At 33.3% G+C, this 17,923-nt stretch overlaps 1 protein-coding gene across 6 annotated transcripts in view; it reads right to left on the reverse strand.

Annotated features, from left to right (window-relative positions):
- The window catches only part of DMD (dystrophin), a gene marked incomplete at its 3' end in the record, with an annotated part of 2,539,585 nt that overhangs the window by 1,505,631 nt on the left and 1,016,031 nt on the right, over nt 1–17,923 (reverse strand). For all 6 annotated transcript variants that reach the window (XM_081277777.1, XM_081277778.1, XM_081277780.1 and 3 more), the window contains one exon: nt 8,028–8,147. In XM_081277777.1, the coding sequence (XP_081133903.1) occupies nt 8,028–8,147 (120 nt within the window). The remainder of the gene's footprint in view (nt 1–8,027; nt 8,148–17,923) is intronic.

Raw genomic sequence — 17,923 nt, forward strand, 5'->3', positions numbered from 1 at the left:
ACAATAAATGGACAGTTTAGTAAAGGAAGCAGATTTAGAGAGAGAGAGGGCACAACGAGTTAGGTTTCACCTTGCTGAGTGTCAAGTGACTTTTGGACTTCCACACAGATATATTCAGAAAAGAATGAAAGAGAAGAAAATGGGGCACAAAAGAAATCTGACCAGAAGACATTTAGAGTTATCAACTTCTGCCTATTTTTGATAGCAAACCTTCTAAAGTATAGAGAAAATTTGCCATTTTCAACATAACAATACTGCTTATGTACCAAGTCTCTCTGCTTAGGTTTTTCTTAAAATTAAAGAAAAACTGTTTCCACTTGCATTCTCCACAGGATGCATTCCCATCCTAGAAAACTCAGTCAAAATATAGTGCCAGTCTTAGACATTTAAAATATTCTATTTAGGGGCTGGGGTTGTGGTTCTGTAGTAGAGTATTTGCCTAACACGTGCAAGGCACTGGGTTCGATCATCAGCACCATATAAAAATAAATAAATGTATTATGTCCAAGTACAATTTAAAAATATTTTTAAAAATATTCTATTTAAACCAACACATAACACAACTACCAGTTCTTATGTCCACACATCATATCATTGTCTAATATCAAATTCATTTACTACACCATCCTACTCGAACTTGTTTATTATAAAGCTGGTACCCACATAAACTTGCACAACTCTCATGTGTGTGTATATACACGTATACAAATAATGTGTAAAATATAATGCATATAAATGTATATGAATGTACATGCACTCATGTGTACTCATCCCTCATCATCTGTGGAGGTTTGGGACCAGCCCCCCTTAATCAAATTCCATATATAAAATGGTACAGTATATACATATGACTTATGTGTGTCATCCTGTTTACTTTCAAATTTACCTATATTCCTTATAATATAGAGTATAAGATAAGTAGTTGTTATACTGTGCTGTTTAAGGGACAATGATATGAAAAAGTTTGTACTAGTGCAGTGGCACAGCCCTGTAATCCCAGCTACTCAGGAGACTGAAACATGAAGATTTCAAGTTTGAAACCAGCCTCAACAACTTAGGAAAACCATGTTTCAAAAGAAAACATAGGAATGTGATGTATGCCTGTAATTCCAGTGGCTTAGGAGGCTGAGGCAGGAGGATATCAAGTTCAAAGCCTGCCTCAGCAACTTAGGGAGGCCTAAGAAACTTAGCAAGACAGTGTCTCAAATAAAAAAAAATAAAAAGGCCTGGGGATTTGGTTTAGTAGTTAAGTGCACCTGGGTTAAATCCCTGGTTAAAAAAGAAAACATAGAAAGTGCTCAGTGGTAGAAAGCCCCTGAATTCATTCCCTAATACCAACAACAACAAAAAAATGTTTGTATATGTATACATGTTTATTACAGATGCAATTAAAAAAATGATCCAGAGTTGGTTGAATCTATGGAAACAGAAACCATGGACACAGAGGAATATCTGTATACACAAATTCACATGCATTTATATTCATTTACATTTCTACGTGTTTACATTTGCATCTATGGATGGGAAGCCAGACCTTTCTTATACCAAACTAATTCAACTGAATTAAAGAGTTTTTAAATTAGTGTATGACATTCTAACTCCACAGGACATTGCTATGAATAGTGTAAGGAAAGGTGGGGAAGGAAATCCTCCAATAACAACTTAGACATAGTACCCAGCTGAAATTCCAGAACAACTTATTTCCCTAGAACTTTCTGATAATGTAGTTTAAATAAAACTCCAATCAATTTTTAAACAATTATCTAGTATGAAAGTCTGATACTAGGACATAATATAATAAAACAAAGACATTCTCCACCAATCCTTAAAGAAATAAGATTTACTTTATCCATAAACATATCATGGGAGACTTTGCAAAAATACTTTAGGGAAACCAAAACACTTTGTATGCATTCACTCCACTGGATCAGTTAATTTAAAAATTCAAAATTTGTCTTACTCTATAATATTTTTATAATTTGTTTAATGTCATTGATATAAATTTGGTTTTAACATCTTGATTTTAATCAATGTATCTTGGCTCTTAGGAATCTTTCTCATCTTCATATATTATTCTTTTTAAAATTTTTTTAGTTGTCAATGGAATTTATTTATTTATATGTGGTGCTGAGAATCGAATCTAATGCCTCACACATGTCAGGCAAGCACTCCACCACTGAGCCACAACCCCAGCACATATTATTCTTTATTAAAAACATGTTCATTAATTTTATGAGTTGAGTGAGAAATGGTACCAGTGCATATGTTTAATGACCTGCTAAAATTTTGTTTTATAATGTTATCCTTCTTTAAAATAGGACACTTGTCTCTATCCATTTTTTTGATATATACCTTTAAGTATCCCAAATGGTAGACTAACTATAGTATTAGTCATTTAACAATATTAGTTTAATGCCTTTTATAAGCCAGAAACTCTTAGGTTTGTGGCCTTAAAAACATTAGTACATTGAGTTGGGTTCTCAAGTTTTCACATATATAGAAAAACATATATTAAAATTAGATTTGAGAGCTAGGGTTGTGGCTCAGTTGTAGAATGCTTGCCTAGCATGTGTGAGGCACTGGGTTCAATCCTCAGAACTACATAAAAATAAAATAAATGAAGGTATTGTGTCCGTCTACATCTTTAAAAAATTAAAAATGGATTTGAATGGCTCTGCCTTTTCTTTCTAAGATATTTTCATTAATCTTCTGTAAACTATGGGCTTAACCATGTTCTTGGATCTTTGCTTATTAGAAATAACTATCTCAGGAAAAATATGCTTCCTTTATGCTTCATTTATAGCAGTTTAGTTTTTAAAATGTGAAATGTACGCACAACCTGTGCACCTCCAAAGTGATTCCCTTATTCTAGTTTTTGTTCAAATGCCACCTGTCAGTGAAATATCCCTTGACCACACAATTTAAAACTATTTCCTTGTTTGTTTGGGTTTTTTTCTATATAGCTGTTGAATTACATTTACGTAATGATGACTCCATTTATATTTTAAGTTTGGCCTAACATTTTCTCTGAGCATAATGAACTATAACCTGATTTGGTATGTAAATAGACTAACCTGAACTCTTAAAATGAACAGCTGAATCTTGGCTAGTCACAAGTGGCCAACTCTTTAAACCATGTTCAAATCAGGCAAATGAAAGTGAGGTTGTAAGCTGTCACTACCTCACTTCCATTTTCTATATGTCACTTCTTGTTTTCTGGCTATAAATAACCTTAGTCCACACTGTTGCTGGAGTCTTGAAGCACAAATAAAACCAATTAAATCTACAACACTAGATGTGTTGCAACTTATTTTTAAAACATTTCATTGGAAAATAGTTGCCTATTTTCTTTTGGTACCAAAGATTGAACTCAAGGGCACTTGACTACTGAGCCACATTCCCAGCCCTATTTAATATTTTATTTAGAGACAGGGTCTCACTGAGTTGCTTAGTGCTTCACAGTTGCTGAGGCTGGCTTTGAACTTGTGATCCTCCTGCTTTAGTCTCCTGAGCTTCTGGGATTACAGGCGTACACCACCATGCCCAGCAATAGTTTTTTTGTTGTTGTTGTTGTTGTTCTTCTTCTTTTTTCAATGCTTGCTTGGAACATAAGATCCATAGAGTAAATAATTAGTTATTTTCCATAATTGAACCTCTAAGTCTAGCCTGGTACCTAGAAGGTATTCAATACATATTTGTTTAATTAATAAATGCTATTCTGTCCAGAACACATACCTATTCTCTTAGTGCTGCCTATTTCTTTTAAATCTTCAGATATCATTTAAAGTCATGTATGGTGGTATTTCATGACTCTCTAGAACATGATAGGTCATTGAAAACTGCATATTTTTGACACATTGAATTCAGTCATTTTATGTATTTAACTGTATTTGATTAATGTGAGTCCATGAAGGCAGGCAGCACAACTATTACCTCTGCCCCACCCTATCATTGTGGTCCAGCTTCCATGCTGGCAGAGAGATAAGTGATGCTCAATATATCTACTGACTGCATAAATTATGATAGAGTTTAATATCACATTAATTCTAATTCTTAGATAAGTCCCTGCCTACCATTCAAACCTCTTCAAGGGTCACTCTTCAAATATCAGTGTTGTAGCACAGTTGCCACTCCATTTCCTTGAGGATACTGTACTCACCTGATTTACCATTTTCCCTTCCTAGAAATTCTCCCTACCTCCACCACTATTCTCTACACACCCACTTTATCTGGTTTTCTCCAATATATTCTTTAGATTCTAGTAGAAACATCACTTTCCTCAGGAATCATTCCTTGCCTTCAAACTTAAGATTAACTTTCTATCAAAAATCATTATTTTCCAGGGGGGGCTAGGGATATAGCTCAGTTGGTAGAGTGCTTGCCTCACATGCACAAGGCCCTGGGTTCAATCCCCAGCATATATCTCTCTCTCTCTCTCTCTCTCTCTCTCTCTCTCTCTCTCTCTCTCTCTCTCACACACACACACACACACACACACTAATTCTTTTCATTCAGAAATATATTGTGTCCATTCTAAAATATTTGATCATTTTCACTAGTATAATTTATGAATATTGTATAAATGCAGTTACAGGAACCAAGCATTAATAAAATAATTATTGCTTATTAAGAAGTATCGTTTTACCAAAGCTTATTTCCTGTAACTGATCACATGTATCACAATAGCAATCATCAGTTTCACAATGCCTACTATGGTAATTGTGAATGACAAAGTTTGCATTTGTTCCAAAAGATGGAGCCTGTGAAATGGGTACCTTTGATCCAAGGTTCTGAGGAATGTCACAGGCTTGCACATTACTCCTCACAACCAATGGGGATAGTGACATTTTTTTTTCTCACTACTTTATCCATTACAGTGCACTGGGCATTATAAGAACATAACAAGTAATTGTTTAGGAAAATGAAAAAAGAATGGAATGTGAAATGCTTAGGAATATGATAATAAGCTCCAGGAATGAAAACTACATAAATTATCATTCTCAGGTACTTATCTAAAAATAGTTAACTGGCATTTGTTTATAAATCAGGCCTTCTGGACAGTGATATTCTGGAAACCTCTGAAGTTAAGGACAAGGCTTTGACCCTGTGGTGACATTGCTGAGGGGAAGGCAGAATCTCCAGGAGAAAGAAACAAATTAATTTAAAACAGACTGTACTTTTCAGAATATTATTCTTCATAAGCTGTGTTGCCTTTCAGAATCCCTAAGCATATGTTCTAACCCATCTTTTTTATTTTAAGCCTTCTTTTAAAAAGACTTCTAAAGGTTTTAAAATTCAAGAAATTCTATAATCAGAGTTCATAGAACTAAATGAGCACATGTAAAGATTCTATGAGATTAACTTTTAGTATCATAGAATGTTAAGAATACTTCTCTCCCTTATCTTACTAAATGAAGAATTTGCCTTCCTAGTTTACCTTTTTTTAAAAAAAGAAAGAAGGATGTCAAATTAAATCACTGTCTCTGGGTATCTTTTTTGAGCCTCTGAATGGTTTATCAACTGAATTGGAGCAAAAGAGAGCCAGGCATTATAGTGACTTGGGAGGCTATAGAGGAGAAAGAAGGCATGGCATGAACATTCTTATTGGGAGAGAAAGTAGGAATGACCAGGTCTTATTCTGAAAAAAGATCTCAAGGATCCATTCTCAGGATTCTCCTAATTTTATTTTCTTGTATGGGTCCATATGTGAGTTTCTCCTCCTTATAATAATTCTTCCAATTACTTCTACCAGACTCCTTCTAAAAACACATGAATTTTTATCACATGTCCAAGATAACTGTGTTGCTTTTAAAGGGACTTTAATGTATTTACCCTTTTATTCTTTGTTACCTTTCTTATTCTCCCCCTCCTCCATCATATTCTCTTTCTCTTCCTTTTAAGAATTAAACTAGGTAAAATGAGATTATATCCCTTGAAAAGAACCTGAGAAAGAATCACCTGTATTTCACAGTCAAATGAATGAAGCATTTCAGGGTAATTCCAACTGATGGTTTAAATAAAGTATGAAATCAAATACAGATTCTTTAGGATTGAAGAACTGATGAAATATAAATAATGAAAAATTTGTAACAGAAGTTCTCTTTCTATTTAATCCCTTATAGTATGTATTATAATTAACATATTAAGTGTACAAACTGATAGGATTCACTGATATCTCCATACATACATATGTATACATTGTTTCTAACTACCCTTCTTCCCCTCTTGAGCTCTACCCCCCGCTGCCCAGCATCCCTCCAAATCCCTAAAAGTCCTCTTAATTTCTTCTGTCTCCCCTCTCCTTTGGGGATCTCTAGTGACCACTCCATTTTGGACACTAGAATATCTGAAATTAAGGTGGCAGTAAAGAGGTATATAGATTTCTGAAGGAGAAGATAATCATGGACAAATGCACACTGGGTTTATATGAATTTGGAATAGCCAATACACGCACAGGTATTTAGTAGATACCTTTGAACTAAAGAAATACAGGCAGAAAAATAAGTAAAAATGAAAGCATGTAGAATAATGACTTTTTCCTAAGTTCTAATCTAGTCACTATCTGAGTTTTATGAGTTGTTTTCTGAGATGCCTCAGTTCCACAATCATCACCTGGAACAATTTTATATTGTAAAGCCAATTGTGCTGGGTCGAGTAGTGACCTAACAATTCCCTGCCCTATTTTTTTTTAACCAGTCACTATTCCAAACAACCCTACTCTGCAGTCTTCTTTTACCTTTTCTGAAAAATTCTGGGAAATATTGAGTATTAGATTTTTATCCTATAATTTGTTACTATTATATCAGTTCTGTGGATTCTTTAAAATGCAGTAATTTAACTGGTCAAAAGTGCACATCCGTATGTTTGTGTGTGTTTGTGTGTATGCAATATAAATGATTATGTATTTAATGATATATTGTCACAGCTGAGGTCATAGGTCTTTTTAGATCCTTGAAATTTTATTGAAAGTGATATAACATGAATTGTCAGTATATATTAAATTTTTGGTTGCAGCACTGTCCAACCTGTTAGTTCAAAAGCATTCCCTTTGTCTTTTAATGACAGAGAATAAGAAAACATTTTTTTTTAAGTTTGGCAGTCTAAAGCAATAACCTGAGGAAAAGATATTTCATTGGAATAAGAAAAAATCAGGAAGAAAAGGAATAAAACTGAGATAAGGTTTTAAGAAATTGTGTTAGAGGTTAGGTAGGAGAAATTATGTTTAGATCTAATTTGAGTTGATAAAGCCATTTAAACCCACATTGATCAGATCCTTTGACATAGACTGGTGAATGCTATCTGTCACAAAGGACAAACAGGCATTTGGTAGGTAAAATGAGTGTCTCAAAAAGGAATGTGAAGTTACTATAATTTGGATGGACATATAATTATATATGTCCATCAAAGTGATTGTTTTCACTTACTGTTGATATTTTCATATTTAATATACTTTAAATTCTTTTACATTAACAATATTTTTTCTAATTTAGAATACAAAGCAAATTAAAATGTTCACATTATCTTTTCTTAATCATACTGGTTTTGTTTCTAAAAACATAAATATTGTACCTTAGGTTGGAAGAATGCTTGAAAGACTAAATGTCTACTTCAGCCAACATATATGACTCAATCCTGCTATCCTTACATCAAGACTACAACTGATGGCCTATAGGAATACACACACTGAAGGCATTCAATTTGTAATTTAATCAATTATGATTTAAAAAAAAATGTTTGTGCCCTTTTAGGCTCTAGACTTGAAGATGATATAAATAGTATTGGTTAAACCAGTTCCCTGTAACAAAAATAAAGGAACCCTTCTTTGTATATTTCTCCAAAGGTTAGGAAATTAGTATAAGCAAACAGTATACAGGAAAACATTCACAAATGGGAAACAATCTTAATCACTTTAATATATCGCATTAAAATATTAATAATAAATCAAATTCTAAATTGTCTGAATGTTTTCAAGTTGTAATTATATATTCTGAAGAACATATTTAGTTCATTAAAGAAAAATTTCTGACCTTAAGTTGTTCTTCCAAAGCAGCAGTTGCATGATCTCCACTGGATTCATCTACTACCACCACCATGTGAGTTAAAGAATTGACCCTGACTTGTTCCTGTTCTAGATCTTCTTGAAGCACCTAAAAGATACAATTTGTCAAAGATGAAATTAAAATAACAACTTCATATGTATATTGAAAACATTCCCACCAAAATGTGTGTGATTTATTTCTGCCATGTGTTTGGTAATATAATTTCTTATTAAACTAGAATTATTTCAAGTACTATTTTTGCTATGACACTCAGCAAAATCTACGTGATTCAACTGTCAATTGATTTGGAAAGTATAAGAAGAGGTCATGTATTGAGCAAGTTACAGTAGAATATTCTGCTCCTTATCCCACATTCTCTCACCTTTTTAAGTACTTTTTTCCTAAAATTACCTGCACCTCTGGCATCTCTAATACCTTCTAATTTAAATTAAAGTTGTTTATTACCATACAAATAAAGCTCTCTTGACCCAACAACCCCTTCCATTGTCATGTGTACACCTGCACAGAAATCAATTTTTCCTAGTTATACCCTCAACTTAATGACCCCACTACTCACTTTGCCTGCTATCCCACTAAACATCTCTTGTAAAAGTCACCATTAACCTACAGGTCTTCAAATCCAATGGCCGCTTTTTCTGTTTTTATTAGTGTATTATAATTATAAATGATATTGGGATTCATTTTTGATAACTATGTAAGCATGCAAAGTAATTTGCTTCACTTCAGTCCCCAGTACTTCTTCCGCTCCTTTCCTCCCTGCCCTGTTCTCTTTCCTCTACATAAAATAAAGGTCTTTATTTTTGGGTGTAATTCACTGTAGTATATTCATATATGCACATAGCCTAATTCTGTCAATTTCCTTCCACTTTTCCTCTCCTTTCCCATCCCTCCTCCCTCCCCATCAATCCCCTTACTTTGTTCCACTGACCTCCCCTCTATTTTCATTGAATCCCCCCCAACTTTTCTCCCCTTAATTTGGTCTAGCTTTCACATGAAAGATAAAACGTTTGATCCTTGACTTTGAGTCTGGCATATTTCACATAGCATGACATTCTCCAGTTCCATTCATTTACCAGCAGATGCCATAATTTCATTTATCTTTATGGCCGAGTAAAACCCTATTGTGTATATATGCCACATTTTCTTTATCCATTTTTCTATTGACAGGCACCTGGGCTGGTTCCATAACTTGGTTCCAATAGCAATTTTTGACAATATTTTATTTTATATTTTGATTAATGAATCAATTGACAACTTCTTCATTCTGGGCACTCTTCTGATTTTTATGTACAATCCTCTCCTGATTATCCTCCCATGCTAATTCCTTCTCTTTTGCTCAAACAATACATAAGATGTCATTCTTCTGTATAAAAACCAATAGAATATCATCACACTAAGAACAATAATCCAAATTCTATATGTAAAATACTTATATGATCTAGCATTTTCCTACCTCACCAATATAACTGTAAAACATTCTTGCCCTCTCATAACTACCTTTCAAACATGGTTACCTTCTTTCTCTTCCATAAATGTGTCAAAATGTTCCTGCTACTTGAATTATTCTTCCTTCAGATCTTTCAATATTCTCTCCTCCTTATTACTCATGATTTAGTTTTGTTATCTTCAGAGTGACTTTTCATCAGCATGTAAAATGTCCCAAATTATTCTCTAGTTCTATCCTTTTTTAATTGTACTACTTTATTGTGTAATCATTTGTTGTTTGTCTCTAGTTACTAGAATATAACATCCATCAGAACAGAGATCTTCTCTGAACTCCTTTCTACACATTCTAAGCAAATAGAGAACAATAAATATTTGTTGAATGAGTGGTGCCATGTGGGAGGGCAATAGGGAGAGGGAGAGAGAGAGAGGGAGGGAGAGAGGGGGGGAGAGGGGGGGAGGGAGAGAGAGAGAGGGGAGGGAGAGGGAGAGAGGGGGAGGGAGAGGGAGAGAGGGGGAGGGAGAGGGAGGGGGGGAGGGAGAGAGAGAGAGAGAAAGTTGTTGATAGACCTTTATTTTATTTATTTACATGAGGTGCTGAGAATTGAACCCAATGCCTCACTCACACCAGACAAGTACACTACCCCTGAGCCCTAGCCCCAGCCCCGAGTTTGGTCCTTTTCGATTATGCAAAGATTACAGTAGGTTAAGGGGAATCTGTTCTTTTTAGTGTCATTGTATCAACCTTTGCAGGAAACTTTTTCAACTGAACCTTCAGGTAAAACCAGAATAATTTGAATCTTAGCTTTCTAACTTATAAAAGTGACTAAAAGGTCATTGTTTTCTCCAATCAAATACCATTAAAAATATTACTTACAATCATTTAAAAAATGTGGTGTACATTTTTTATTAAAGATAAGTGGGATGAAAAGCATAAGTTGAACAAAAACAGAGATCCTCCAGGACCTTACCCTGTTATGTTGTTATGGATATTTACATGAGTAAGTATTCAAACTTCTAGCTAACTAGTTTGCTTCTTAGATGATTTTTGTTTTATAACACAAAAATGGAGAACCAGGATTGAGATATGGCCTGCTATTTTCTGGCAAACCTGCTGTTTCACCTTGTACAACAATGATGGTTGGCACCCATCAGTCCAGCTCCTAGTTATTCAAACATTATGGCAAGTGCAGAAGAACTTATTAGGATGGCTGAATCATAACCTCTAATGCATGAGCATTTTTATTCCAGGACTTTTTTTTCAAGCCCAAACATTTTAGACCACTGTAAAATCACTTCTTTTTACATCCTTTCTAGATTTTCATGCTACATTTTCAAGTAAAGCAATTTAGGATAAAATGACTATGCATCTATTTTGTGTGTGGAGTCTATACTCCTATCAAGCCTTTGACATTCCAGAGCTTATACTGGTTAATAAAACTCTTTCTGCCATGAGGCTGAAAATGGAAATATTAACATTCAGAGTTGTCCTTGACAATCATGTCAAGCCTGTTTTTCTGAGTAAAATAAGCCAGGACTGGAACGTTTTATATTTGTCAATTGGAAATTTTTAGAATTAAAATAATTTGGTGGCCAGTTTGTCATAAGTTGATTTACTGAATTTAGATAATTCTTTTTTTCTACCACTCAATATAAATATATATAATTACATGTTAGAACTAGTAGGGAATAATGTCATACTATTCATAGTTTTACATGTTAACTGTTTTCACTATTTTAATATTTCACTAAAGGACCATGGGAATATCCTAGTTTGATTCACTTTTATTTCTAACTCAGGATGAGTCCATCTGAAGCATATGTGGTCAAATGTACTATGTATCTTTTCTGGTATGAGTTGTCCGATTCTGCTTAGCTTATTTATTCTAATATCAGATTTATTGATAAAAGTTTTATGCCTTTGTGAAAGTGATAACACAAAGTACCATCATTTTAAAAATCAATTCAGGAACCAACTGGACTTACTATGAGCAGAGGGAAATAAAAGGACATGGGATTGGTGGCTGAAAATCTTGAAGAATACATAGAACTGGAATAGATTAGCATAAACTATATTTGATTTAATGTTACTTCCAGTATCTCTTTTATTCTTCAGTGACTTTAAAATGATATATCATCTTTCACTTCTAATCAGAGCTTAAATTAAAAAGGTTAAGCTGACCTTTCTGAGCACATTCAATGGCTGCAAGGTAACTACTACAAGATTTTTATTTTTCTCAGATTTCAACTCCCAAAATAAACATGAGTGAATATCACATTAGGTGATCTTTCCAATATCTTCAATATACAAAAGATTATAAAATATCCAAAGTAAATGATCTGCTTTTTAAAATTAGTTCTTACAAGTAACAAAGTTGCCAAACACAAAAATGTGGGTTAAAAAGGTAAATTGTTGTACCAACCTAGGCATGTTTGAATAAGGACCTTGGTCATTGGCATGCAGGATGCCTACCTGCTTCCTTATTTGAGATAATGGATTCATGTCTACTAATTTTTGAAGCCACATTAAAGTTTTCTTAAGCTATTTTTCATTTAAACTTTAGATGAATATTGACTTCAGATGGATTTTAGTTTCTCACAAGCAGTTTATACAATGGAGATTTACTGTTCATTTGCTAAAAAAAAACCTGAAATATGAGCCAAATTATATTCAAATACAAATGTATCCTAAGAGAAATGGATTAAATTTGTTGCCTATTAGAAGATAATACTTTCAAAGCAAAATGCTGTAATAAATGTTAAAATGTTTTTTATCACAAACTTACAATTTATATAAACACACATGTAAACATACACTTGCTAATTTATTATGTATTTCTTGCCATTATTTTTATTCAAGTAATGCTTTTGTAACATTTACAGATTAAAAAAAATCTGTCATGCTCCTAATTAAATTTCTATACCATTATTAGATAGATACAAATGTCAGAGATGTTTGTTCTCTAATGTCAAATAACAATCTTTTTTTTCCTTATGACAAGGGAAAAGGCCAACAGTGAAATGTAACATTAAAAATGCTTATATTTGATAAACTTGGGTTTTGTTATACCTCTATGGATATTTCTTTCTACTGAAGAATTCTCTAGTTACAGGATCTGAGTAAATTTGTTACATGACCACAATTTATTATTTAAATATGACTATTCTACTTCTGTATCATTATTGGTACTACATTTTTCTTTCATCAGCCCAGGTCACATTGGTTTTTAAAAATCAACTTAGAACCACCACTGTACAAAGAATTCACTTCAGTGTTTACAATAGATTCATGCTATTTTGCCCCCTTTTAGCACGCATGCAAAATAATGCTTAGAAAATACACATGGAAGTACATAAGGATAGTGAATTTTTGAATTTGAGTTTCAAGGTGAAGATCAATATTTAATAGAAAGATAATATAATTGAAAATATAATAAGGTTGGGTCTACTGTATGCTCCATGGAACGATGTAGCATGATTCATTTGGCCATGGTATATCTTCGCTACCTGCATAAAGAAAGGGCAGTGGTTACCTCTGTATAATTTTAGGCCTCCTCCTGGTTCAATAATTTACAAACATGAAAGTGCAAACACTTTCAGGTCCTATGTTCTAGAGGCCCATACCTATACACACAATAGAGATCATGTTTTCTGCTTGGGGATTTAAGGCTATCTAATTCCTCCTCCCCAAAATTAGTATAAATTAATGAAATTAGAAAGATGTTTAGTTACAAGCATTAAGTTTAAGTAGTTTGTAGTGTTTTTCTTGGCAAAATAAATGTACACAAAAGGAAAGACTGATGAAAACAAAATTTCTATCAAATATAAATTTGCAAAGGATGTTATAAAACCAGAAGAGTTTCTAGGAATAGAGATTAATTAGTTTAATACTTAGGAAAGTAAATTCTTTAAAAACTGTCTCAGGAACAAAAACTTTCAAGATGTTAAGGATCAATTAGCTAATGCAATACATCTGAATATGAATTGATTATTTTACATAAACTTAAAATTCAAATCAGAAAGTGTTTGTATTTCTTATGAAATGATAGCAAGGACAACTATTTAGACTTTTCTATTTTCCCTCTCATGCTCAATCTTACTTCCATTTTTTCATTGCCTCTGCACTGGACTAGGCTCTATATCCCCTGCTGCCCTGAATGAAATGATCTGGAAATGACTTTCAATTTTATTTCCAGTCAAATGTTCACTTTGCTAAGCCTGGGTGGCCACAGTATTATCTAGCTCCCCATGAGGATCTATTTATGGCATATAAATTGTTATAAATTTGCTGAGTATTTTAAATAAACCTCCCAACAGGTTCTCCTGGAAGAGTTTTTATTTTGATATCCACTTACTTAAATGTGATTGCTTAGCTTTATTAGTCCTTATATCAGAACTCATTTTTTTGATCTTTTTGTCAGTGTGAATGTTTATGTTTCTGCCATACCTATGCTATAAAAGGGGTTTCTAAAAGACCATATCAATGGAGAGATTTGAAAGATTGTAAAAGCACTAAATGCTTTCCAATAGCAGAAATGGAGCTCAAGAAGTGTCAGATGGAGGCTCAGACCCTGGGAAACAGGTTCGGGATCCCAAAGGATGAAGGAAGATGTGAGGTGGAGTTGGTATAGTAGATAATCTTTATTCAAAGGTGGCAACAGCAGCCCACAGCCCCCAGTCTGCAGCTCTAGCCCCATTTTCCCACCTGAATCCTTCCATAGGCCCTTTTAATATATTTTTATCTAAGCAGGTCATAGAATGCACACTGCCAACAGGTTACATAAGTAGGTGCATGATCAGAAGCAAATGTTTATGACTTCAAATACATATGCTGAATCAAGGTGATTATAACCCTGGATACCTACTTAAAACACCCTTCTGGAAAGCCTCGGTGAGGGAGCCTAACTATAGCCATCTTGAGACTGCCCTGCAAGAACAAAAACTATTTTAAAACCAGTATACAATTAATGTGCCTATGCATATTTCATAATATAAGCGAGAAAAGAAAACACTATGGAGTATATTAACAAAATGGCACATGTTTATAAGGAAATACTAGTCAACTATATATGATCTGAAGTCAGCTTTCCTGGGTTTAATTCACAGATGCATTAATAACCACTCATGAGACCATGAAAAAGTTGTCAACCACACCAAACCTCAGCTTCCTACTTTGCATAATTGGAATAAATAACTGTTTCAGTGGTTTTTAAGACTGGGATAATGTATAATTGCTTACCATTTTACCTGGCCAAGCATATTAACTCAATGAATGGTAAGAACCACCGAGTTCTAAAATACTGTATTTAAGCATATTGATATGATTAAACTACAAGAACCCAATATTCACCTAATTCACTCTCATCTAATGCATTCTGACCATCATCCTATAATAGATATCATAAATATAGGAAGGGAATGTGGTTTGGGGAAAATCAGAAAAACAAAGGTTGAGGTTGAAGCAAAGTTTGAGGGTGTGAAAAAATTATATTCTGAATTCCATATCTTTATACTTAAGCTTGCATACTATGTATGATATTAAGAAAAATAGCTTTAAACTACCTGATCTAGTGGTATCATGCACTGCTGAAAATTTTGCATGGTCAGAGATATGTCATGAATTCAAGAGAAAATAGCCTAATCACTAAATGATAGCACTTAATTCTCCTGCCTTCCTTCTTCCTTCAACAAATCCATGCATACCTATATCCAAACATCTTGAATAATTACACCATTGAAATCAGTTTAATGTGAACACCAGTAAGGTCTAATAATTATAAAATGCCTTTAGTCTAGCAGTAACTATTGACAAGAAAAACAAAATTGAGAAAAGAAGTTGGACAGGAAGACTTCACATGGAGCATAGAGGAAATGTTATGCATTGATTCACTCATAGTATATATATGTGAAGTTCGGTTCTACCTATTTCCCTGCTCAGATAGTATTGTCATTCTCATTCCAGTAACTTTTGTTCAAATTTAGAGAAAGAGCTACAGGACGAATATTAACACATTATTTCCTTAAACATTTTGGTTTTGACTATTTTATGCCCAGTTGTCACCAGCATGCCATTTTATAATACCTCACTTCAAGTTTGCAGACTTCCATGCCCTTAGTCTCTATCTTGTCCATCCAGAAATTCCCCATCCTAGGAAACCAAATGTTACAATAAACCAAACCTCAGTTCCTTTTTTGCATTTGCTCTACCTTCTAGGGTCACAGCCAGAGTCAAGTTTCACTGGAATCTCAGAACAGAGGTAAAGTCTCTGGGTTTAAAGGCAGTCAGGTCAAGGTTAAAATCAGGCTCTAGCAAGGGGTCGTTGCACACACTGGGAAGGATCACTTAAACTACTATATCAAAACATGCCAAAAACAACATACTGAGACATTGTCTCAAAAATAAAATGAAAAATGGAGTGTACAAATTACTATTGATGTTACTTTAGGGAACTTTTGAACTGCTTTAAACATATTTATCTGTAAAATTCCTCCAGGACAGGCTTAATAAGGGGTTAAATAAGATACTAAGTTACAACTAGTTAGTATAGTGTTTAGCAGGGTTAGAAGGTGGTATGAAATGTTTATTTTCTTCTATATTTGGCATCTTTACCTTTTCATTCTGTTCTTAGTCTAAGGTGCATGAAAACAGCCCTTCAGAGTATTAGTATTTATTTATAATATCCTTGGTAATCAGATTGTTTATCTTTTAATTAGTAAATACTCTCAGTGTGCTGAAATTATAGATCATGTAAAAATCTGATTTAAGAGTTCTATTATTGGGGTTGGGGTTGTGTCTCAGTGGTAGAGTGCTTGCCTAGCATACGTGAGGCAGTGGGTTCCATCCTCAGCACCACATAAATATAAATAAATAAGATAAAGGTATTGTGTCCATCTACAATTAAAATTTTAAAAGAGTTCCATTATTCTTATCAGATAGGAACTACATCTTTGTTAATAGACAGTAAAATGCCAGGCAGTGTGTATTATCATTAGTTCAGTGAATAACACAGAAGTACCAGTTGGCCTACTAGAAACCATTCTGTTCATAATAGACATAAATATAAATTCACAGTATTCTGTAGTTAACAATTTTATATTCTGTAGACTGATATGGTGCCATATTCTACCTTATTTTTAACATGGAATGGATTTATAGTTATTCATTTGTTACATTAATATATTTTTCAAGGAAAATAATTGCCTTAAGATTCATGTTATCATATCTGTTGTAGCTTTCTTGTAAAGAGATTTTCCATAAAATGCATTCTGAAATATTTCATATAGTTAAATAATTAATTTACATTTTTACTGTCATATTATCTATTCAAGGGAATTTAAATTAATTGTTACTGATTCAGGAAAAGAGAGACACTATACGTGAGACTAGTTTGTTAAGTGGGAAATACACAGGAACCTATATTTTCCTTTTTTAAAAGCTCCACTCCAGAGGCCAAAAACTTCTAAAGAAACAACACTGCAAAAAGCAATTAAGTATAAATCATAGAGTTAATGCCTCTTATGTGAATCTTGGGCAGGTATATCTTTAGTAGATATATTGATGAACTTAAAAAAGCACTGATTTTCTGAGCAATGTTACTGAATCAATATGCAGTAATTTCTAATGAATGAATTTGTAATCAGTGAGCTATAATCACTATTTATTACAATAAGAACATGAGTAGAGTAACAGTATAAGTATGGACTTTGTTGTTGATATTATTATTATTATTATTATTATTATTATTATTATTATTATTAAACAATCAATGGCATTACTTAGTATACAAAGTTATCCTTGAAATCTAATTGTTAACAGAATGTTCATGGAGAATTATGTGTCCTCTCCACTGAATTTAAAAAATTATAACTGAGTACCACACATATCCTACTATATAGACTATATGAATGTGATGCTTTTTTATATTAAATTCCAATTATGTTAAAAGAAAACCACCACACAATTCAATTTCATCATCAATAGTTTATAACTATTAAGATATTTGAATAAGGAAATGAAATAGGAAGAAAATAAGAGGGCACCAGAGATAATCCCTCCAGGTAAGCCACTTAGAGATATATTCTCACTTATCAGTTGTTTTCTTGCCCCTACAAACAGATTTTTATTTATCAAATTTCCATGTACCTGTTAGGTAGAAATGATGAAGATGAGCAATAGAACTAGTTAGAATTATTAAAACATCTATGACCAAAAAAATATTTACTAAATATTTACTTAGCTTATTTGCTAAGCACTCCATAAGGCATTAGAGAAGCACAGATGAGCTCTGGCTCTTTGGTTGTAGTATGGCATTTTCTCCTAAGTATATTGTTTATCTTTACTTCCATAACCATAACTTTCATTAAGCACTTACAGGGGCAAAAGATAGGAAACAAAATGGAACTTTATATCAATAACTAAG

Source organism: Spermophilus citellus, assembly GCF_964194105.1.
Source record: "Spermophilus citellus genome assembly, chromosome: X".
In the NCBI taxonomy this organism is placed as follows: Eukaryota; Metazoa; Chordata; class Mammalia; order Rodentia; family Sciuridae; genus Spermophilus; species Spermophilus citellus.